Below are 25,320 nucleotides of genomic sequence, written 5' to 3' on the forward strand. Positions count from 1 at the left end.
CTTATCATTCATTGTAGCCGCATCACAGAGCTCACTGTCATATGTGCTAGTCACCTGGTCCAAAATGGACCTATCCTATCGCGCTCAGTGTGTGCTAACAATGGCGCTGCGTTCCACAGGCTGTTTTTGCGTTCCAGACCGGCCCGGACCCAGGAAGTATCACTCTGTAATAAGAGTGTTAATGTCACAATCATATAATCTTATCGTATTTTGGTTTAGAGAATACTAGGACTATCCACAATTGATAGCACCTAGCATTAAAGATAAAATCAGCAGAATTCAGACATATAAATAGTGATAGAGATAATAATAGAGAAAAGGGGGTTGCATATTTTATAAAATTTTTCATTATTATGGTGAAAGTTCAGATGATCCACATCTGACTCATATTTAAACATTATCATTATATTCCCAAGGTTTAAGATTGATAGGAATAAGACCAAGTTGTATATTGTAAAGACCGTGCATAATAGCATTCCATATTATATAGAGAACAGCATTATATGCATAGGTTAACAGTCAGTAGGTACCAGACTATATATTGTATAATCCTTGTTTTGTTCATTCATCCACACATGTGTACACATAGCACACCAATCGATACTGTGCATATGCACACATGTGTAGAGAACATGCACTCCTTATGAGCTGATCAGACTACTTCTTGCTATCCTATACAAGTTCCTAATATAACTACCAGTTATCAAGTACAAATGGGGAAAAGGCGGAGAGAGAGGGGGAGTAAAATTGTGTTTGACTGTACAAGAGTTTATTAGTAGTATATTGACCTCTAAATTAGCCAACTATGTTTGTGTTTACCAATAGGTCTTACAGGGGGAGAGGTATATCCGATTCTAATTATCCAGATGTTTACAACCCATATCTTAGGGGATAGTATTGAGTTCCATGTTTTCATTTAATCCATCCGGATGGAGGGAATTGAATTTAAGCATCCAATATATCTCTCTACAACACAATCTATTAAATCTATCCCCTCCCCTTGGAGTCGATGTAATATGTTCGATGCAAACTATTGATAAGCTTCTTGGGTCCCCTGCATGAGCCTGACTGAAGTGACGGGAAACACTATGCTGGTTATACTGCTTAAGAATGTTCCGACGGTGTTCCATAAACCTCACGTGTATTGGTCTTGTGGTCCTTCCCACATAATTGAGGCCACAACCACAAGTGAGTAAATAAACTACATATTTAGTATCACAATTCATAAATGATCTAAGATGATATTGTTCTTTGGTATCTGTTAGTGTTAATGCAGTTGTCTTTTTTAACATGTGTGTACAGATTATGCATCGGGATTTCCCACATCTAAAGCAGCCCATTGGTTTAGTAGGTAGCCATTCGAGACCTGTAGATATAGATTTTTTCTTATTTTTATCTTCTCCCAGATGGCTTGGCGCTAATATGGATTTTAGAGATCTATTCTTTTTATATACAATTTTTGGCTGGGAGGGTAGAATCTCACTTAGGATTCAATCTTGTTTAAGGATTCTATTGTTTTTAGAAATTATAGTTTTTATTTCTCTAGCACATTTATTATATTTACAGACAAAGGCACATTGTCTCTCATTATCTTTTGTCTCTTTCTGGTTCTCGAAGATCTTAGTTTTTGTTAACGAAAACTACAATTTCTAAAAACTATAGAATCCTTAAACAAGATCGAATCCTAAGTGAGATTCTACCCTCCCAGCCAAAAATTGTATATAAAAAGAATAGATCTCTAAAATCCATATTAGCGCCAAGCCATCTGGGAGAAGATAAAAATAAGAAAAAAATCTATATCTACAGGTCTCGAATGGCTACCTACTAAACCAATGGGCTGCTTCAGATGTGGGAAATCCCGATGCATAATCTGTACACACATGTTAAAAAAGACAACTGCATTAACACTAACAGATACCAAAGAACAATATCATCTTAGATCATTTATGAATTGTGATACTAAATATGTAGTTTATTTACTCATTTGTGGTTGTGGCCTCAATTATGTGGGAAGGACCACAAGACCAATACACGTGAGGTTTATGGAACACCGTCGGAACATTCTTAAGCAGTATAACCAGCATAGTGTTTCCCGTCACTTCAGTCAGGCTCATGCAGGGGACCCAAGAAGCTTATCAATAGTTTGCATCGAACATATTACATCGACTCCAAGGGGAGGGGATAGATTTAATAGATTGTGTTGTAGAGAGATATATTGGATGCTTAAATTCAATTCCCTCCATCCGGATGGATTAAATGAAAACATGGAACTCAATACTATCCCCTAAGATATGGGTTGTAAACATCTGGATAATTATAATCGGATATACCTCTCCCCCTGTAAGACCTATTGGTAAACACAAACATAGTTGGCTAATTTAGAGGTCAATATACTACTAATAAACTCTTGTACAGTCAAACACAATTTTACTCCCCCTCTCTCTCCGCCTTTTCCCCATTTGTACTTGATAACTGGTAGTTATATTAGGAACTTGTATAGGATAGCAAGAAGTAGTCTGATCAGCTCATAAGGAGTGCATGTTCTATACACGTGTGCATATGCACAGTATCGATTGGTGTGCTATGTGTACACATGTGTGGATGAATGAACAAAACAAGGATTATACAATATATAGTCTGGTACCTACTGACTTAACCTATGCATATAATGCTGTTCTCTATATAATATGGAATGCTATTATGCACGGTCTTTACAATATAAATTTTGGTCTTATTCCTATCAACCTTAAACCTTTGGAATATAATGATAATGTTTAAATATGAGTCAGATGTGGATCATCTGAACTTTCACCATAATAATGAAAAATTTTATAAAATATGTAACCCCCTTTTCTCTATTATTATCTCTATCACTATCACTATCACTATTTATATGTCTGAATTCTGCTGATTTTATCTTTAATGCTAGGTGCTATCAATTGTGGACAGTCCTAGTATTCTCTAAACCAAAATACGATAAGATTATATGATTGTGACATTAACACTCTTATTAGAGTGATACTTCCTGGGTCCGGGCCGGTCTGGAACGCAAAAACAGCCTGTGGAACGCAGCGCTATTGTTAGCACACACTGAGCGCGATAGGATAGGTCCATTTTGGACCGGGTGACTAGCACACATGACAGTGAGCTCTGTGATGCGGCTACAATGAATTATAAGATGCCGATCACGTGACCGGAAACGATCACGTGATTGGAATAAACAAGGAACTCCAAGCAGTACTTGATACTGATAGGTTATCCGGATCATGTGGTCTGTTGCGGTCATGTGACCAGGAAGTGTCACCATGTATTTTACACTAAATAGGTATTTAAAACACTCATTTTTTGGGTATAAAACCTTTATTATGTGGGTTGTATAATAGGATTGCCTTCTGGATAAAATTTGTAGTATTTTTATGGGACGTTTTATAAATTGTATTATGAAGAGAATCAGGTGGCCCTACTCCTAGCATAATGAAGTGAGTATATAAACCCCAAAGGGCAACCTGGGTGATACATGCTCCTGAGGAAGCTGGCAGACACTAGAGAAGCGAAACGCGTTGAGCTAAGGACACGGACCACTAACATTGGATCCACCTGATTTCCCCGGTATTGATTGGACTCTTTGCCTCTATTTGGACACTACTAGCCCCACTGGAACCTGGAATCACCCCTGCTGCTAATTGGATCTTCATCTGCCAAATTGAGATCCATGGGGACAGTATCCATAAGGACTGGGTAATTACTTACATCTAAAGTGAACCAAAATATATTGAGGAGTGAGCCCTAACCGGAGACTGTGCACACTAGTTATTATAAGTGAGATACAAGTGGTCCTAATCAAAGCTTTTTTGTTCCTGAATTAGGAACATACAAAGAAAGTGTGTTTATATATGTGATTTTTTATCATAATTTTTAATGTTTATTAAAATTATGTGATCTTTCATTTTAAAATGTTATCGTCCCATATTGGTTTCACAGCCGGCGCCAGTACACACCTCTTTACTATTGTTTTATTTACTTGGGTGCTGACCTCTCCTATAATGGCTGCCGCCGACAGCACACCCATACTTTTTCCCTTTTGTGCGTGTCACAAACTGCTGACCTACGATGAAGTAAACTTCAGTGCAACATTTAATTTATTGGGTTTACCAGTAAACAAATGGATAGATTGCCATCAAACTTCTTCCACTGAAGCACAATTAGTGGGGATATTCTTTCCCATGTGCACTGCAGGAAGCGAGGTTTACTTATCTGTACACCTAGTAGTGCAGAACAGATTAAGGAACTAGATTGGATCTTTGAGTCAGAACACTATTTGTTAATATTAATAATAATTAGTCTGTGATGATGGTTTGTTTCTTAGTAGGACATAAACTTGAAGGCTGGAGGGCCTTTCATGAGGAACAAAAACCGGTACGTTCCTCGTAACAAAATATACTTTATTGTGTCACTCCAAGTTGTCTGAGTGGATTCTATGTATTAATGATCACTCACTGATTGCATATTCATAGAATATCCATTGACTTCTGGGTGGGGGCAGTGTGTTTTGTAATTCCACTGGATCTCCTTCAGAGTAAGTAAATAAAATCAATATCTGGCAGGCAGAAGGATGGCTGATCAGAGGTATACAGCCCTCACAAGTCACATCTAGTGAAACCGGTGTACAAAAGCAATTATGAAACTGTACATCTCAGACCTAGGCCAGATCCCCCTGATGGGAGAACTAAATTTGCTGGTGCCACCCAAACAACTATCATTACAAAAATAGCTTCCTAGCCAAGCTATTGTTATAGTGTAACCAGGGCTAGAGTAATTGTGCGCTGCTAGGAAACAGAGCAGACATGGGTACGAGGTCAGGGAGCTCTTGCCTAATGTTTAGCCTATTTGTTACACACAGTCTTTCTAGCATCTAACAAACTCCACAGCAGACAATGGGGGTAATTCAGACCTGATCGTAGCAGTAAATTTGTTAGCAGTTGGGCAAAACCATGTGCACTGCAGGTGTGGCAGATATCAAATTTGCAGAGAGAGTTAGAGTTGGGTGGGGTGTGTTCAAACAAATCTAAATTGCAGTATAGAAATAAAGCAGCCAGTATTTACCCTGCACAGAAACAAAATAACACCCCCCAAATCTAACTCTCTCTGCACATGTTATATCTGCCCCCCTGCAGTGCACATGGTTTTGCCCAACTGCTAACAAATTTACTGCTACGATCAACTCTGAATTACCCCCAATGTCTCTCTTCTGAGAACAGGCATGCATACATGTTCATTACATGCCCTACATCAGCCATGCACCGATGTCAGTGAACTGATAACCAGGAGAAAAGGCCATACCTGCTAAGAGATACACATATTGGTGTGAGGAGGAAGACACAGTGGAGGCAAGATGCTGTATTCAGAGGACCTTCATGCCTGCCCTCAGGAGAATCTTACCTTAAAGTGATGTTCGATATATTGCTGGAGAGTATTTAATGGACAAAAAAAACTGCCAGGGAGTGCGAGAGACACAAATGACCCTCAGGATTCCATGTGAGTTTATTAAAGCTGCACTACTGCTTCTCAATACCATTACTGAAGCCCTATTGGCTTGCTCTATGCAGCCATTTTTCCTGGGCTCCACCTTCTTCGTAATACAGCATGATCAGGGAGGACAGAGTAGAATCTTCATCACTGCTTGTGAGACTCTGCCACTTAAAGGTGCACACACACGTGTGTGTACACAACTTGCTATACCAATGCGTGCTCCCATGGGGTCCGTATCCCAAGAAAAGATAGACTGTGCAGGCAAGTCAATCTAGACTATGGGGGTCATTCCGAGTTGATCGCACGTAGCAACTTTTTGCTGCTGGTGCCATCAACTAATCTCCGCCTATGGGGGAGTGTATTTTAGCATAGCAGGGCTGCGATCGCTTTTGCAGCCCTGCTATGCTAAAATAGTTTCACTCAGAACAAGATCAGCCCAGGACATACTTACCCTGTGCGACGGATCTAGCGATGATGGGACCGGCTTTGACATCACACCTCCGCCCTCCGTTCACCTGGACACGCCTGCGTTTTACTTACCACTCCCCGAAAACGGCAGCAAACGGTAAGTTGACGCCCCGGAACGCCCTCTTGCTGTCCATCTTCTTGCGGTCGACGCTGCAACCGATTTGTTCTCTGTCAGCGTCATTGCCCGGCAACAACGTTGTTGCCTGTCTCCAGGCAACGATGCGCGTGCGCCATCCAGACCTGTTCGAACCGCTGCGTGCGAACGGGTCGGACTGACACCCTATATTGTGTACAATCTAGTACATAGTATAGTCAAAACCTCACAGTCAAAATCTCAAGTAAAGATAGTCAGTATCGGTGGTTCAGGGCTCCGGGGAGTTCAGGGGAAATCGCAAAGTCAAATCGAAGTTAGTCAATAATCACCGTGTGTATGCACCTTAAGAGTTGAAGCTACAGGAAGTACAGCAGTTGTAACAAATGTACAGTTTTCCTGCTCATCTCTCAATTTTCTCTACACTGCATACATTCTAAGAACATATAGATTTCCTATAAGGAAGCCTTGCTTGCAGAAGATTATCGTGTGCAGAGAAAGCATTCGTTTGACATATTTCCAGATCATCTGGCTGCCTATCTGACTGATGATTAAGTGAAATCAGCCCATGTAAAGGAAACACACAATTGCAAGAGAAATACTGAAACGCACACCCTACGGGCCGTACTGGTCCAGGATGTGAGATAGCAGGATAGCTTTTAATTTGTGGACACAGTTGTAGGAATATATATGAAACAGCTGGGCTCCACTCAAAGACAAGAGAAATGTACCTTCCAGAAATTGTCAACCTTCCCGTACACGAGCGACTGATTCTGGCGTTTGATGTCGTTCATGTGTCTGATGTCACTGGCATTGAGATGCTGTTCCACCACAAATCCGAGGAAGCTGTTATCAGGAGTGTGAGCTGTACACAGGGAGAAACAAACTTCTGTGATTCTCTGACTTACAAGGACGTTTATTCAGCTCTGCAAGGAATCTTCAAATAAAAGGTTTTAGCTTGTTATTACACTGAATAATTCCCTAACGTAGGTGGCTGAATTAGACCAGCGGGATCAGAGAAAATAGGATTTTAATTACCTACCGGTAAATCCTTTTCTCGTAGTCCGTAGAGGATACTGGGGTCCACATTAGTAACATGAGGTATAGACGGGTCCACTATGAGCATTGGGCACTTTAAGAAATCAATAGTGTGCACAGGCTCCTCCCTCTATGCCCCTCCTACCAGACTCAGTCTAGAAACTGTGCCCGAGGAGACAGACATATCTTGAGAGAAGGATTCAGAAAGATAGTGGTGAGATTCGAACCAGCAGACAAAAACAAGAAGAAAACCATGTTAACACAACATGAACAAGAACAGCAACAGCTGATCCAACAATAAAACTTAACCAAGTAACCCTGCAGGAAACACGAAGCACTGGGCGGGCGCCCAGTATCCTCTACAGACTACGAGAAAAGGATTTACCGTTAGGTAATTAAAATCCTATTTTCTCTTACGTCCTAGAGGATACTGGGATCCACATTAGTACCATGGGAATGTACCAAAGCTCCCAAACTGGGTGGGAGAGTGCTGAGGTTCTTGCAGAACTGATTGACCAAACTGAAGGTCTTCGGAGGCCAAGGTATTGAACTTGTAGAATTTAGCAAACGTGTTCGAACCAGACCAAGTAGCTGCTCGGCAGAGCTGTAAACCCGAGACACCCCGGGCAGCCTCCCAGGAAGAACCCACCGACCGAGTAGAGTGGGCATGAACGGATTTAGGAACCGTCAAAGCTGCCGTAGAGTAAGCATGCTGGATAGTCAGCGTGATCCAGCGAGCAATAGACTGCTTAGAAGCAGGACACCCAATTTTCTTGGGATCACAGAGCACAAACAGCGAGTCCGACTTTCTGTGACGAGCTGTCCATTTCACATATAGATTCTCAAAGCCCTCACAACATCCAGGGACTTTGAAGTAGAAGAGGTGTCAGTAAGCACCGGAACCACAATAGGTTGGTTGATGTGAAACGCAGACACCACCTTTGGAAGAAATTGCTGACGAGTTCTGAGTTTCAGCTCTATCCTCATGAAAAATCAAACAGAGGTTCTTGTGAGACAAGGCACCCAATTCTGAAACACGCCGTGCCAAAGCCAAGGCCAATAGTGTGACACTTCTCCATGTAAGAAATTTTACATCCACCTCCTGTAAAGGCTCAAACCAATCAGAGTGCAGAAAATGCAACACCATATTAAGATTTCAAGGTGCCATGGGAGGCACAAAGGGTGGTTGGAAATGCAGAACTCCTTTCAAGAAGGTCTGAGCCTCAGGAAGGGGACGTCAACAGTATCTGGAAGAAAATGGACATGACCGAAATCTGGACCTTTATGGAGCCCAGACGCAGACCCATATTCATACCAGACTGCAGAAAAAGCAGAAGACGACCCAGCTGAAATCCTACCACAGGAAATTTCCTGTTCTCACACCAAGAAACGTATTTTCTCCAAATCCAGTAGCTTGGATCAAGGTAGGAATTACCTTGTCCGGAATCCCTTTCCGGGCTAGAATTTGATGCTCAACCTCCATACCATCAAACGTAGCCGCGGTAAGTCTTGATAGACGAATGGCCCCTGTTGTAGAAGATCCTTCTGAAGAGGCAGAGGCCACTGGTCCTCCAGAAGTAGTTCCAGTAGATCTGGGTACCAAGCACTTCTTGGTCAATCCGGAGCTATGAGAATTGCTTGAACCCTTTCCCTTTTTATTCTTTTCAGAATTCTCGGGATCAACAGAATTGGTGGAAATACATACACCATCTGGTAGACCCACAGAGTCACCAGAGCATCCACCGCCACCGCCTCTTGACCTGGAGCAATACCGCTGGAGCTTCTTGTTGAGATGAGAGGCCATCATTTCTATCTGTGGAATTCCCCACTGATGTGTCAAGCACCCGAACACATCCGGGTGAAGGCCCCACTCTCCCGGGAGGAGGTCGTGTCTGCTGAGGAAGTCTGCTTCCCAGTTGTCCACTTCCGGAATGAAGATTGCGGACAGCGCTACGGCGTGTCCCTCTGCCCAGAGGAAATCCATGTCACCTCCAACATTGCTGCTGTGCTCTTCTTTCCACCCTGTCGGTTTATGTACGTCACTACAGTCACATTGTTCAACTGAACCTGGATGGCTCAACTTTGAAGATGAGACGCCTTCCGCAGGGCGTTGTATATTGCCCTTAATTCCAACACGTTGATGGAAAGAATGGCTTCCTAACTTGTCCATCTTCCTTGGAAGCATTCCCCTTGGGTGACTGCTCCCCACCCTCTGAGGCTTGCATCCGTGGTTAGCAGAATCAAATTTTGAATCCCGAACCTTCGGCCCTCAGTCAGGTGAAACGTCTGTAGCCACCACAGAAGAGAAATCCTGGCTCTTGGGGAAGGACGGATCCTCTGGTGCATGTGTAGGTGCGATCCGGACCATTTGTACAGAAGATTCAGGTGGAAGGGTCTTGCGTGAAACCTTCCGTACTGCAGTGCCTCAGAAGAGGCTACCATCTTTCCCAGGAGGCGAATGCACAGATGTACTGATATCCAGGGCGGCCGAAGGATGACCCTTACCATTGACTGAATTACCAATGCCTTTTCCAGAGGAAGGAACACCTTCTGTACCTCCGTATCCAGTATCTTCCTTAGGAACGGAAGCCTCCGCGTTGGTTCCAGGTGAGATTTTGGCAGAATCAGAATCTACCCGTAATCCTGGAGTAGTCGTGTGGAGAGGGCAATGCTGTGTAACAACCTTTCCCCGGACGGTGCTTCTATCAGTAGATCGTCCAGGTACGGTATTATGTTCACTCCCTGCTTGCGAAGGAGAAACATCATCTCCGCCATAACCTTGGTAAACACCCTTGGTGCCGTGGAGAGCCCAAAGGGCAGGGCCTGGAACTGGTAGTGACAGTCCTGCAACGCAAACCTTAGATAAGCCTGATGAGGCGGCCAAATCGGAATATGAAGGTACGCATCATTGATATCCACAGACACCAGGAATTCTCCCTCCTCCAGACTTGAGATCCCCGCTCTCAGCGACTCCATCTTGAATTTGAACACCCGTAAATACGGGTTCTGTGACTAGAGGTTTAAAATGGGTCTTACCGAACCATCCGGTTTCGTTACCACAAACAGGTTGGAATAGAAACCCTTGTTTTATAGGTGAAGTGGAATTGGAACAACAGTTTTTGAATTGCTGCTTGTAAGGTCATACTCACTTCGGGTGAAGCTGGTAAACCAGATTTGAATAATCTGTGAGGTGGAAGTTCTTGAAACTCCAGTCTGTAGCCCTGGACGATAAGATCTTTTACCCATGGATCCAGGTATGAGGTGGTCCATACGTGACTGAAATATCGTAACCGGGCACCCACCTGCCTGTTACAGTGCAGTCCACCATCATGCTGAAGGCTTTGCAGAAGCAGAACCGGAGGTCTGATCCTGTGAGACTGTATTTGCAGGTTTTCTGGCCTTACCTTTAAACTCTGCTGTCCGAAAGGACTGCAACATTGGTGCAGAATAGGATTTCCTAGCCGGAGGAGCCTCCGGAAGGAAGATATGTAGACTTACCCGCCGCCGTAGCCTTGGATATCCATGTATCCAGTTCATCTCCAAAAAGGGCTTCCCCTGTGAAGGGGAGGCTTTCCACGCCTTTCCTGGAATCCGCAGTCCACTGGCATAGCCACAAGCCCCTACGTGCTGACACTGCCATGGCAGTAGTGCGCATGTTGAGCAATCTAATCTCCTTTATGGCCTCCACCATAAAGTTAGCAGAATCCTGTATATGCTGTAAAAGTAAAATAATCTACCCCCTGGACAAGGAATCTAACCCGTCAATTAGATTACCAGACCATTTTGCAATGGCCCTAGTGATCCATGCACAAGCTATAGTGGGTCTTTGGGCCACCCCCGCCGCTGTGTACAGAGATTTGAGAGAGGTCTCAATTTTGCAGTCTGCAGCATTCTTCAACGAGGCTGCCCAGGAACTGGTAAAACAATCTTACGTGACAGCCTGGAAACTGACGCGCCCACTATCGGCAGGTTTTCCCATTTTTTTCTGTCAACCTGAGGAAACGGGAAGGATGTAATAAACCGTTTTGGAATCTGAAACTTCATGTCAGGATTAACCCAAGTTGCTTCAAAAAGGGAATTTAATTCCTTGAAGCAGGAAAAGTAGCAGAGGATTTCTTTTTTACATTAAAAAAGGATTCCTCTTCGTCCTCTGATACCTTGTCAGGAATATGCAGAACCTCTCTTATAGCTTCAATCAGGGCCTGTATACCCTGTGCTAAAGCTGCATCCCCCCCCACCAAGTCCACCTCCCCCTCCTCTGGGTCTGACACACAATCGGTATCAGCCTGGCCTGCATGATTTAGGCAAGAGTACGCTTCTGTGGACAAATACCAGGGGTCTGAGATATCGGAACAACCACTGAATCTCTATTCATCAGGTCATCCACAGATTGCCTTAAGTATCGCTTCTCATTTTGGGATAATTTATGTGAAATATTTGAAATCATCCCTTTTAATGAATCTAACCATACTGGTTCAGATCCACTAGCCTGAGAATGTGTACTATCCTGAGTACACTGTAATGATCTCCCGATTGAGAAAAGCACTCTGCTATGCATGATACACAATCCTTTGACATGATAATGCAAAAGAACATACACCCACACAGTGAGGAATAGGTTAAAAGCACAGTTAACCCACACAGAGCCCTTCTAGGTAGATACACAAATGGAGCCAGCCACACAGCGCCCCTATAGCTAAGGTATAAACCTAGCTAGGTCACCAACTAAAAACCCTTGATAGGGTTTAGTATATCAAATTATTGCTCCCCGCCTTTGCTATAACCCCCTGGTACCACTGAGGTGCTTTGGAGTCCGCGTGGAGGAGCTGCACCATCCAGTCAGGCTGCCTGTGTAAGCTTGCAGAAAGGAAATGGCGCTGGTGAGCCGCTGGATCCGCTCATAGTGAAGGGGCGCCCCCTTAATGGCACGCGGCCTTCCCCCTTTTATACTGGCTGAGTTAACTTTAATTAAAAGGGTTACAGTGGGTTAGAACCCCTGTAAACAGTGCCAGTCGTGGGTAATAAGTATGGCTTCAGCCGGCCCTCACAGCGGTCACTGCAGTGTCCCTGAAGCCGGAGCATCGCCATTACAGCCGGCGACCCGCTAACCGGGACGCCGGCCACCTACTCACCACTCTTCAGTCTTCTGGCTCTGTTAGGGGTGGCGGCATGCTGCGGGTCTGTACGCTCGCCGTGGTGGGGCTTACGAATAGGACCCTCAGGAGCTTAGTGTCCTGTCAGCGGGGAACGGGACCATTAACCCTAGGGAGGTTGGGCCGACACCCCCCCTATTAGCTGCCAGGGGTACAGGAAAGGTTGCTAATTGGTACTGGTTGTCTTTAATAAAGCAGTAACCAAAGTGATCATCATCACTACATTCAGTTAATAAAAAGCCATTGTAATTTCATGAAGTTGTGCATAATTCCTTCCATATCTATTAAGTATCACATAAATATGTTTGCCTGTAGCAACCTTGTGTTGTTGTAAAAATTAAGAATAGGATGTTTGGGGAGAGTAACAGTATAACAGTATATTGTACAGATATTGCTGTCTGCTAGCCTGTATGTTTACAGCTAAAGAAAATTCTTTATAAAATTGTCAGTTAGGATTAATTTTAGGCTGTCAGCACTCCAGGCAGGTTTCTGTGACCTTGGAGGGATAGAGAATATAAATTAAGGGTGAATTGTTCTTTAACAAGTTTCCTGAATATGAACATAGACAATGCACGTTGGTCTTGGTTGGAGAATGTCTGTGAATACTAATCTATATGTCACCATCCATAAACCTAATTACTGTTACTGGCTCTCCTAGCAGAAAAATAATATTAGTAACAATTATATGGCTAAAAATAAAGGCTCTAGAGCCAAAAAGCATGGTAAACCCAATAACGATAATAGATGATAGGAGAGATTATACACAGACACAAATATGCCAGGCTCTAATCAGATAGTCTCTTTAAAAAGGGACGCTAACTTCAATGTTCAAAAATAAATATAATTTAATATACTGTATACAGTTTTAATTTCCAATCAAATAATTAATTTTCATATTACAAATGAACCAAGTTCAAACTTAACACATGTTGTTGAGAAAAGTCCATTGTTCGGACCAAAACCGGACTAAAGGAAAAACATTTATTCACTTTGAACCTTGGAGGGTGTTGAACATTTACTTTAATTCTAGCACTTCCTTTGGAAGCTTTCATCATGGACCCCACAAATAGGCCAAAGAGCATTGACCTGCAATTCAAATAAATATCCCTATAATTTGTTTTTTAAAGCATAAAAATAAAATAAAATAAAAACACTCTACCCAACCTTCGACTCCTACACAAAGCCACAATAGTAAGTGATTTAGTTTTGGGAATCTCATGAATCCTCCAAATGATGACAGAGCAACTCCAAGAAATGAAATGTTCCTCCCAGTTGGTGGAACCCGTACTACTCAGCATATCATCACTGAGCAGTTTGTTCTGAAGATGAAGAGTACTGGTCCCAGGAAAACCCTCTCCTAAATGCCTGTGCTAGTGGGTGTGAGCGCAGTGAATGTACCACGGTTTTCAGCACAGAAATGAATGTCATTGCTGCTCATATGCATCCTGCCCCGGAGGAATAAGTGTTCTCAAGGGCAGATCTCATGCTGTCAGTTGTAATGATGTAGCTGCCAGCGTGAGGTTATCAGCACTAGAAGAGCAGGTGGCAATAACTGCGGGGAAGACTGATTCCATATCAGAAGTGCAGGGACTGGTGGCACTTCTGAAGAAAGTGAGGAGAAACAGTCTGATAAAGAGATTTAGCAATTTCATGCATGAGTGATTTCAAGTTCATTTTTTTCTTTTATATTGTATAATTCTCTTTTTTGTATGCTATGGGGGGTAATTCCAAGTTGATCGCAGTAGGAAATTTTTTAGCAATTGGGCAAAACCATGTGCACTGCAGGGGGAGCAGATATAACATGTGCAGAGAGAGTTAGATTTGGGTGTGGTGTGTTCAATCTGCAATCTAAATTGCAGTGTAAAAATAAAGCAGCCAGTATTTACCATGCACACAAACAAAATAATCCACCCAAATCTAACTCTCTCTGCACATGTTATATCTGCTCCCCCTGCAGTGCACATGGTTTTGCCCAACTGCTAAAAAATTTCCTGCTGCGATCAACTTGGAATTACCCCCTATGTTTTGTCTGTTACAATACACTGTGCTTTTAATGCCTCCAGATTTTCAGATGAGTTACAGTATACACTAGTACACTGTCTGCACCCATGTGCAAAATTGGTGTTGAACTCCAGAACCAACTTGGTAATTAGCCCCTGTGCCTGGATTAACTGGCATGGTGAGATCACATGTGTCCACGCTGCCCAACTGTGTCTCCCCGTTTTTGACGAGATCAGTTCAGCAGATGTGCATCATTTAATATTTAAAAAACTCTTTTTTTTAAACTATATTAAATAAAAAAAATAAAAAAAAGTTCTGAATAGTTCTGAAGGGAACAATCGTCAGTTAAGTGGTTAAGTCATAGAGAGCAATAGACAGGAGGGCCACAAAAGTGACAATGTCAAGACAAATTTAAGAAATTGACAAATTGGGCTACAAATATTAACTTGTTTGTAGTGAACTGTAATGAAGTAGAACCTACCTATGTACACCTAACTCACAAACCCTTATGTTGAGTAAAAATATTCAGTAAAATAGGGATTAATAAGACTTCTAAAGTAACACTAGTTTTGCCTTAAAATCAATTGCTGCTTCTATTACCTAACTTACCATTAATGTACCAGGACCAGCAAAACGGAGCCTACAGATGTGTCTACATACCTCTAGTCTCTATATACAAAGCACAATGGAACTTACTGTGACTAAAAGCCATGGGTGCTGCACTGTGGCACTTCATATTCACACTTAGCCGCACAGTTATACAAGTGTCACATATCAAATTAATCAGTGCAGTCTCATAAAGCGATTTTGTCACACTGCAATTCAGATGCACATGCTGGTAAAAGAGATGATGGGCATAAGCGGAGTCATACGACAACTGTTCCAATCTTGGAGTGACAGTCCAGTTTTTCTGGGATGTGCCGCGGTAGGAGGGCAGTTGGCAGACCTCTATCACCCACTACATAAAGTCTATTCACCGTGAGAGAGGATCTTGGAGCATGGCCAGCAGCTCACAGATCACCACGCCCCATCATTTCAGGTACGCGTCTGTATCCCACCTTACAACATTAACAAGTTGGGAGGTATGTATGAGGACACATCTGTACTGCATTTGGGTCTAAGTCCAAAAAGTCAGACCTCCGTATATTTCCAAACTTTCATCTGTCACAACGGCAGCCATTTTACTTATGTTCATTCAGCTGACCTGCAGTAAAACTTTGTGCCCAGTGCACAAAGTTGTATCATACATATTCCAATGTAATATTCATATTACCGCAATTAAATATAATGGAAATATTTAGTTTAAAGAAAGCAGATTCAATGGTTATAAAATAGGGGACAGTCTGCTATTCACTGCAATTTATCTAATTGGTGGCATATTGGACAGTTTGAAGCGCCATGTGGACTTCAGGGTGTTTGGAGAATACAGTAAGCGCATGCTCACAGCCACTACACCTAATAAAGTATAAAAATGTTTGCTCGCGTTTTAAAAATCGTATTTTAATACCTACCAGTAAATCCTTTTCTCGTAGTCCATAAGGGATATTGAGGACACATTAGTACGATGGGTATAGACAGGGTCTAAATCTAAGGAGCCAGTGCACTTTAAATTTCTTCCACTGGGTGTGCTGGCTCCTCCCCTCTATGCCCCTCCCACAGGCAGTTATAGTTAAACAGTGCCCGAAGGAGAAAATACATACTTGAGAGAAGGAACATAACAATAAGTGTGGTGAGATTTACACACCAGCACACCATAACATAACCGGGCCAGCAATGGCTGGCAACATAACAGCAACAGCTGAACAGGTAACACAGAAGAGAGAACCTGCAGAAAGTCACTGCACAGAGGCGGATGCCCAATATCCCTTATGGACTACGAGACAAGGATTTACCAGTAGGTATTAAAATCCTATTTTCTCTTGCATCCATAAGGGATATTGGGGACACATTTGTACGATGGGGATGTCCCAAAGCTTCCAGAACGGGCGGGAACATGCGGAGACATCTGCAGCACCGCCTGCCCAAACTGTGTATCCTCTTTGGCCAGGGTATCAAAATTTGTAGAACTTCACAAAGTTGTTCTTCCCCGACCAAGTAGCGGCTCGGCATAGTTGAAGGGCCAAGACTCCACGGGCAGCCACCCAGGAAGAGCCCACCGATATTTTAGAGTGGGCCTTCAGAGACTTAGGAATAGGTAAGGCTGCCGACACCTAGGCCTGTTGGATAGTAAGTCAAATCCAACGAGCAACGGACTGCTATGAAGCAGGGCAACCCTTCTTCTGCGCATCATAGAGCACGAACAAGGAATCCATCTTTCTGATCCGAACCGTCCTCTTGACATAGACTTTCAAGGCTCGAACTGCATCCAATGCCTCCGGAGGGGCAGAAGTGACAGAACAGGACGGAATCACAATAGGCTTATTCAAGTAAAACGTGGAGACCACCTTCGCCAGGAACTGTTGTCTAGTCCTGAGCTTCGCTCTGCCCTCGTAAAGGACCAAATATGGACTTTTACATGATAAGGCCCCCAATTCCGAGACACGTCTAGCAGAATCCAGGCCCAGTAACATCACTGTCTTCCACGTGAGGTACTTGTCTTCCACCGTCATCAGAGGTTCAAATCAGGAGGACTGCAGAAACCGTAACACCACATCCAAGTCCCAAGGTGCCGTAGGTGGCACCAACGGAAGTTGTATGTGAAGCACCCCTTGCAAGAAGGTCTGAACTTCTAGCAATAGAGCCAACTTCTTCTGGAAGAAGACAGAAAGAGCTGAAATCTGGACTTTAATGGATCCCAGACATAAGCCTTTATCCACTCCAGTTTGCAGGAAACGAAGGACTCTTCCCAAGTGGAAGTGAGCAGCGGAATATGTGCGTTCCTCGCACCAGGAGACATATCTCCGCCAGATAGGATGATAGTGTTTTGACGTCACAGATTTTCTGGCTTGCACCATAGTGACAATTACCTTTTTGGAAAACTTTGTGAGCTAGTATGTTCCGCTCAACCTCCATGCTGTCAAACGAAGTCGCCGTAATTCCGGGTAGACGAACGGTCCTTGCTGAAGAAGATCCCTTCTTAGTGGCAGAGGCCAAGGGTCTTCTATGGACATGTCCAGGAAAGCCGCATACCACGCTCTTCGGGGCTAATCCGGGGCAATCAGGATTGCTTGCACTCCTTGATGCCTGATCCTCCTGAGCACCTTTGGGATCAACGGAATCAAAGGAAATAGGTAGACCAGTTGGTAAGGCCAAGGTGATGTCCGCGCATCCACCGTGCTCGCCTGAGGGTCTCTGGTTCGCGCGCAATAGCAGCAAAGCTTCTTGTTGAGGTGAGGTGCCATCATGTCGATCTGTGGGCATCCCCACTGGTCTATGGTCTGTTGAAACACCCGAGTCGCCACGATCTCCACTCCCCGGGTGGAGATCGTGGCGACTCAGGAAGTCCGCTTCCCAGTTATCCACTCCCGGAATGAAGATTACGGACAGTGCTCTTGCATTTCTTTCCGCCCAGAGGAGTATCCTTGACACTTCTCGCATGCAGGTCCTGCTTTTTGTCCCTCCTTGTTGATTGATGTATGCCACGGCCGTGGAGTTGTCCGACTGAACCTGGATTGCCAGATTCTGGAGCAGAGGGGAGGCCTGAATCAGAGCATTATAGATAGCCAGAAGTTCCAGGATGTTGATCAGAAGTAGGGCCTCTTGGGCAGACCACCTGCCCTGGAACTGTGCCCCCCTGGGTGACAGCTCCCCATCCTCTTAGACTTGGGATCCATCGTGAGGAGGACCCAATCCTGAATCCCGAAGTGTCGATCTTCCAGTAGATTGGAAGACTGTAGCCACCACAGGAGAGAAATCCTGGCCTGGGGCGACAGCTGAATCATCCGATGCATCTGGAGATGGGAACCGAACCATTTGTTCAGGATGTTCAATTGGAAGGGTCTGGCATGGAATCCTCCATACTGCATCGCCTCGTACGAGGCCACCATATTTCCCAACAATTTTAAGCAAAGATGAATGAATATTCGAACAGGTCGGAGAACCGTGCAAACCATTTCCTGGAGCGTTCTCGCTTTGTCCTCTGGGAGGAATACTCGTTGTGCTACAGTATCCAGTAGAATACCCAGAAACAGGAGCTGCTGAGACGGGTCCAAGTGATACTTCTGGAGATTTAAGATCCATCTGTGGTGAGACAAAAGTTGTATCGTGCGATCTATATGGAGCAGGAGAAGCTCCCGGGAATTCGCTTTTATCAGGAGATCGTCCAGGTAAGGGACAACGTTGACCCCCTGGGCTCTGAGTTAAAACACCATTTCCGCCATCGCCTTCGTAAACACCCTCGGAGCCATAGACAGGCCGAAGGGTAACGCCTGGAACTGGTAGTGATCGTTCAGCAGGGCGAACCTGAGAGAGGCCCGATGAGGAGGCCAAATCGGGATATGGAGGTAGGCATCCTTGATATCCAGGGATACCAGGAATTCCTGTTGTTCCAGGCCTGCGATCACCGCTCTTAAAGATTCCATCTTGAATTTAAAAACCTTCAGGTAGGGAATCAAGGACTTCAGATTCAAAATGGGTCTCACAGACCCGTCTGGTTTTGGTACTACAAATAGGCTGGAGTAGTAACCTAGTCTCTGTTAACGCAGGGGCACTGGAACAATGACCTGGGACGGGACCAACTTTGTGATGGCCAGCAGCAGCGTAACACGCATATGTTTCAAAGCTGGTAAGCTTGATTTGAAAAATCGTTGGGGAGGAGCACCTTCGAACTCCAGCTTGTGACCCAGAGAGATGAGGTCTCTTACCCAGACATCCTGGCAGGAACCTTCCCAGATGTGGCTGAAGCAACGTAACCGAGCTCCCACCAAGAGATCCTCTCAGGGTGGGCGGGCACCGTCATGCTGAAGTCTTTGCGGAAGCTGAACTGGTGCTCTGGTCCTGAGAGCCGGCAACGGCTGGTTTCTTAGGCTTACCTCTGGTGCCTCTAGCTGTGTTGGAGGCACCCTCTGGCCCTAGATCGAAATCTGGTGGACCGAAAAGGACTGGGTAAATGGTCCCGGGTAGGTACGTCTAGGCGGGGTAGCCCCAGAGGGAAGAAACGTGGATTTTCCAGCAGTAGCCTTGTAAATCCATGCGTCCAATTCACCTTCGAAGAGCCATTCACTTGCAAAGGGAAAAGATTCCATATTGCGTTTGGAGTCTGCGTCTGCAATCCACTGACGAAACAATATGGCTCTGCGTGCAGATACAGCCATAGCAGTGGTCCTAGCATTAATATTGTCAATCTCTTTTAGGGAGTCACAGAGGACTCTAGCCGTGTCCTGAATGTGTTTGAGGAAAGTAACTGTAGTAACCAGGGTCATATCCCCCGAGAGACCCTTCTGAATTTGAGTAGCCCAGGAATGAATTGCATGTGTCATCCAGCAACCTGCAATGACTGGTCTTTGAGATACATCTGCAGCAGTGTAGATAGATTTCAGTGTGGCCTCAATTTTCCTATCCCCCGGGTCCTTTACCGTAAAAGACCCTGGGGCAGGGAGTACCACCTTTTTGGAAAGGTGAGAGACAGACATCTACAGCTGGAGATTCTTCCCAGAACTTTCTGCCTTCAGGGGCAAAGGGGAAGGTATGCAAAAATCGTTTTGACACCTGATATTTTTTATCAGGAGTTTTCCAGGCTAATTTAAACAAATCATCTAATTCCTTGGAATCAGGAAAAGTGACTGTCAATTTGTCTTGTGGGAGGAAAAATTACTGATTTGTACCTGTAGTAGACAGTGGGGGATAGGGGGCATCAGCCCTGGCAGCTAGACTTGCTACTGCTTGTTGCAGTTCTTGTGTTTTATTGGCATTAGACGTTAATTGAGATGACATATCAGACATCATATTTTTGCTAGCCCCCAGCCAGGAGGGCTCGTGACTCTACCCCACATTGTCAGCATTTTGTGATGACTGACTACACTGCTCACATGATAAGGAGCCAGATGGGGGAGGGGAGAATCTGGCATTACATACACTGCATAATTTTTGTTTCACCATTATGGAGTAACACACAATAACACATACAACACAGACTGAGTTACAAACAAGCCTGCCCTATTGCATGTGAGAGGAGACAAATGGTAAGAGAGGACACTAGCACACCAACGCTGCAACAGCTAAGGTGCAGTGGCCCGCTGAACAAACAGCCCCTCAGGACGGTGGTCTTGCAGCGGTGAAGCAGCTTTGCACCTCACGAGGCTGGTGACCCCCCCCTCCCCCCCTCCTAACTCCCATGGCCCAAACAGCATACCAAAAATAATAACGTTTTGAAATAAATGTAAGAAATTTCTCTGGAGCTCAGAGATGTGCATCCTCTCCTGAGGGCACTTTTTATAAACTGCCTGTGGGAGTGGCATAGAGGGGAGGAGCCAGCACACCCAGTGCAAGAAATTTAAAGTGCACCTTTGGACCCTGTCTATACCCATCGTACTAATGTGTCCCCAATATACCTTATGGATGCTATAGCAAAAATATAAGCAAAGAAAATATATTGCATCCTGCTATAACATTTTCAAGCGTACATACAGAAGGAAGAAAAAAAAAAAATCCATGATAACTGTCTGAAAATTTTATTTTCGTAACGGAACTGGAAGTTAATGGCATGTTTCAAGATTCCATACCTGCATACATTTAAGAAGTTTAAATTTGATGCTAAATACCCACAACTCTCAACACATTTGGCCAAAGAACAAATTTATATCCGCTCATGATCCACAAAAAAATAAATAAATGGTCAATTTTAGAGTAAAGGGGGGGGGGGGGGGGGGGGAACATTCTCCTGGACTACATTTATTCATACCAACATATTTCATAAATTGATATTAAAATGGAGCATTCCATCAGCCCTCAGCCTAATGACCTCTGACAAATGGTGACTGGAGCAGTAATTTCAAATCGTTCAGTCATGGTCTTAAATTATCAATATCTACAGCAATAAAAATATCCACAGCAATAAAAAAATAATTTAATGAGAACAGACTTACGGAACATGGTATAAAATTGCTGAGGGTTCAGGTTCCATTTTCCCCAAGGAGTTTTGTGTCCTTTAGACTGAGCATAGTGCCCATGATTAAACTCTGGTTCTGTACCAAAGGAATCCAGAACTCGCAGCATGCACCTAAAAGGGAACAAAGGAACAAGTAATAGAATTGAACTACTAAAATAGCTGGTTTGGATAAGTGATCATACCCTTAAGGTGCGTACACACTGGCTAATAAATCGCTCATCTGTCGGCCCGTGTGTACCCACACGGTACAACAATTGTTCACAGACATATTGCGTTGGCCCTGCATCACACACAATGACATTGTTCGTGTACGGGCAGTCAGTCGACCACCCATACATTTCCTGCACAAGCTGGCGGTGACTGAAAGCTCAAATGGGCAGGCACATGTAGATGCCCACCCAGTTTGTGACATCAGCAGATCCACTGATCTGCAAATATATCTATCAGTGTGTACCCACCTTTAGAGTAACCATTATAAAACTTGCTCAGGCACAAACAATGATCATACAAAGACTAATTGGTTACCACCTGACATCAATCATAGTGGTTTTAATTACTTCAGAATAAAAACAGATTTCCCTTGAGGATTCCACAACGGGTACTGCTCGGTAAAGTAAAGAATTCACCGTGGCTGTAAAGGTGCTTTCAACAGGGCTCTGGGACAAAGTTGTGGAAAACACACCATACCTGGTAACTACTTGCCTGGCATGTTGCATCAGATGCTGAGATTAGCAGTAGCTAGAGAATGTAAAAATACAGCACTCACCTTCCCCTGTGGACAGTCGACGGCTGCACCTCCAGGAAAATATATAGTTGCAATGTTCCTTTAATGAATGGTCCAGTATATCGACCATCAATGTTTATTGAAAAAAAAAAAAGTTTTCCTTTTTTTTTTTTATATAAAATCATGTTCTGGGGTGCAATCAATTTCTTATTATCAACTTAAAAATAAAAAGGCACTCTCCATTATTATGGAAAATGGAAAAAAAGTGTATATTCACCACATGTATAACGCTAGTACAAGTTTTCAAAATCAGTCAACATTTCGATCCAGATAGGAGATGGTTTCTACAGTGGTGTTTGACACTAAGTTCTAAAAGTAGATAAAGTAAGGCAAATCCAACAATTCTAATTTTTTTTATTAAGGAAAATGATCCAATATCACATACTGTATGTGCGAGTGGCAAAATTGAGTGAACTTTTAGGCTTAGCAGATAACTTGGAGGTGAAATTAGAGTCAGGTATTTTCTATGGGATGACAATGAGGTGTGAATGGACAACTCGTCTTCTTAAAAGAACAGGGATCTATCAAAGTCTGATGTTCACAACACGTTTGTGGAAGTGTATCATGTCATGAACAAAGGAGATTTCTGAGGACCTCAGAAGAAGAGTTGTTGATGCTCATCAGGCTGGAAAAAGGTTACAAAACCATCTTTAAAGAGTTTGGACTCCACCAGTCAGATTGTGTACAAATGGAGAAACTTTCAGACCATTATTACACTACCCAGGAGTGGTAAACCAACAAAGATCACGCCAAGAGCAAGGTGTTTAATTCTTCCAAAGATCTGCAGAATATATTCATTCTATGGTAAATGCATAACATTGCTCCCTATAACAAATGTCCTGCGTCATTAGTGGGTTCTATTTTTAGAATGTATAACAAAGTTTAATTTTTAAGTGGTATCAAAGCCAATAAGTATTCCATTGTTCTTTGACAATTTGCATGGCTGTACACCATTTAATAACCTCCTTCCTCTTGAAACAACTTTTGTGTAGTCTCCTAGCCTCCCCCGCAGTAAACAGATGCCAGCAGTTGGTTTATGGGTAAACAAAGTTTAATTTTTAAGTGGTATCAAAGCCAATAAGTATTCCATTGTTCTTTGACAATTTGCATGGCTGTACACCATTTAATAACCTCCTTCCTCTTGAAACAACCTTTGTGTAGTCTCCTAGCCTCCCCCGCAGTAAACAGATGCCAGCAGTTGGTTTATGGGTAAACAAAGTTTAATTTTTAAGTGGTATCAAAGCCAATAAGTATTCCATTGTTCTTTGACAATTTGCATGGCTGTACACCATTTAATAACCTCCTTCCTCTTGAAACAACCTTTGTGTAGTCTCCTAGCCTCCCCCGCAGTAAACAGATGCCAGCAGTTGGTTTATGGGTAAACAAAGTTTAATTTTTAAGTGGTATCAAAGCCAATAAGTATTCCATTGTTCTTTGACAATTTGCATGGCTGTACACCATTTAATAACCTCCTTCCTCTTGAAACAACCTTTGTGTAGTCTCCTAGCCTCCCCCGCAGTAAACAGATGCCAGCAGTTGGTTTATGGGTAAACAAAGTTTAATTTTTAAGTGGTATCAAAGCCAATAAGTATTCCATTGTTCTTTGACAATTTGCATGGCTGTACACCATTTAATAACCTCCTTCCTCTTGAAACAACCTTTGTGTAGTCTCCTGGCCTCCCCCGCAGTAAACAGATGCCGGCAGTTGGTTTATGGGTAAACTTTCAATATCGGGGAACGCAACACATATGTGTCCTCATACAGTGTTGCAGTAGTCGCAGCAAACAGACCCTCCAGGTCCCGTGGTACTGTGCTTGCTATTCCATCCCTCCATTGTCTACACAGCTCATATTCGAGGCTTCACAATTATTGATCCCAAATACAAAAAAACATCCAAGAGACCAAGGTGAGTCACATTCCTCCTATTGCCAGCATGAACAGATCCAAACACAAGTGCTCCATACCTATACAGGTATAGGACTGGACATTCCCTATACATTCATTATGATCGCTCAGGTATACTATGGCCTTTGTTGGGAATACTATACTGCTGCAAACGTTGAGGCCAATTTCAGGCTGGTACAAACGCTCTATTTTATGTTACTACCTTTCATATAGTACTGGCACTTGGGCAGCGAGAGAATGTTACTTACTGATAATGAACCCAAGATGGGCCCAGAGTCTTCTTGAACTGAGCAAGTCCAACAATATCTATATATATGAGTTCTACCACTTTGTCTCCCTGCGTAGGGCATCCAGATCTGTTCCCCACAACTTTCTTCATAATCCTGATGAATATAAAGAATACAGAATAAGACTGACATACTGTACAAGAAAAGGATGACATGTAATAACCACTTTCTACTGAATGGTAGCGTAACATCTAATCCTATAGTTTTATAGTTTTTACCAGGAGCAAGAATAACACACAGATATTCATATATAAAGTTATGTAGCTTCAATTAAAACAGTGACCTGTAAATTACTTGATCTTGATAACCATGAACGATTTACAGTGTCACACTCTTTGCTTTCCTTTTCTCAAGGGTTTTTATAGAGTGAAAAATTATTCTCATTTAATTATTTCGTCAGACAGTTAAGAATCACTTCCAAAAACCAGAGTGCAGTTTAGATTGGAGATTAATGGCGCCGTGTACGGATGACTGAGGAAGAGTGTAATATATATATCTGTGGCTAATCACTTAACCTTTTATAGGAGTCATGCATTGCAGAACCATAGGCATTCATAATGGGAACATCATTACAAGATGTACAGACAAGAGGGTTCTGTAGCAGCATATGAATGAGATGTGTCTAGCAACAACACAAATGTGATGAGGAAATATTATTTTATAAAAGGACAGATCTCGTAACACAAAACAGATTGGAAATTTAGTGCAGCAACCATTCAGATTCACACATCTAGGGGTTATAATCTGGTCACTGTCCAGATTATGGGAGATGTCAGTCTAGAAACTTCCCTTTCAGGTTACGGGCTAACATGATGCAATTTCGGAACATAATATGCCCGCAAACAAAAAGGCAGAGCAAGGGTCACTATTATACATTTATATTAAATGCCGTGTACTGGAATCTTCATACGTTACTAAATTCCCTTACTTCTCTTCATCAAATGTCCATTTTAGCAGAGAGACTAAGTGACAACGTGGCAGACTTAAGCTGCTAAAATTGCGTGTGGATTGGGTGAATT

The 25,320-nt window shown here is 43.3% G+C and overlaps 1 protein-coding gene across 1 annotated transcript in view; it reads right to left on the reverse strand.

Annotated features, from left to right (window-relative positions):
- Positions 1-25,320, reverse strand: part of MGAT5 (alpha-1,6-mannosylglycoprotein 6-beta-N-acetylglucosaminyltransferase) — a 298,273-nt gene that overhangs the window by 43,029 nt on the left and 229,924 nt on the right. Inside the window, exons 9-11 of the mRNA XM_063933791.1 lie at positions 24,263-24,397; positions 21,303-21,436; positions 6,820-6,953 (exon numbers count right to left, since the gene is read on the reverse strand). Coding sequence (XP_063789861.1) covers positions 6,820-6,953; positions 21,303-21,436; positions 24,263-24,397 — 403 coding nt within the window. The remainder of the gene's footprint in view (positions 1-6,819; positions 6,954-21,302; positions 21,437-24,262; positions 24,398-25,320) is intronic.

This window comes from Pseudophryne corroboree, chromosome 7 (genome assembly GCF_028390025.1).
Source record: "Pseudophryne corroboree isolate aPseCor3 chromosome 7, aPseCor3.hap2, whole genome shotgun sequence".
Classification (NCBI taxonomy): Eukaryota; Metazoa; Chordata; class Amphibia; order Anura; family Myobatrachidae; genus Pseudophryne; species Pseudophryne corroboree.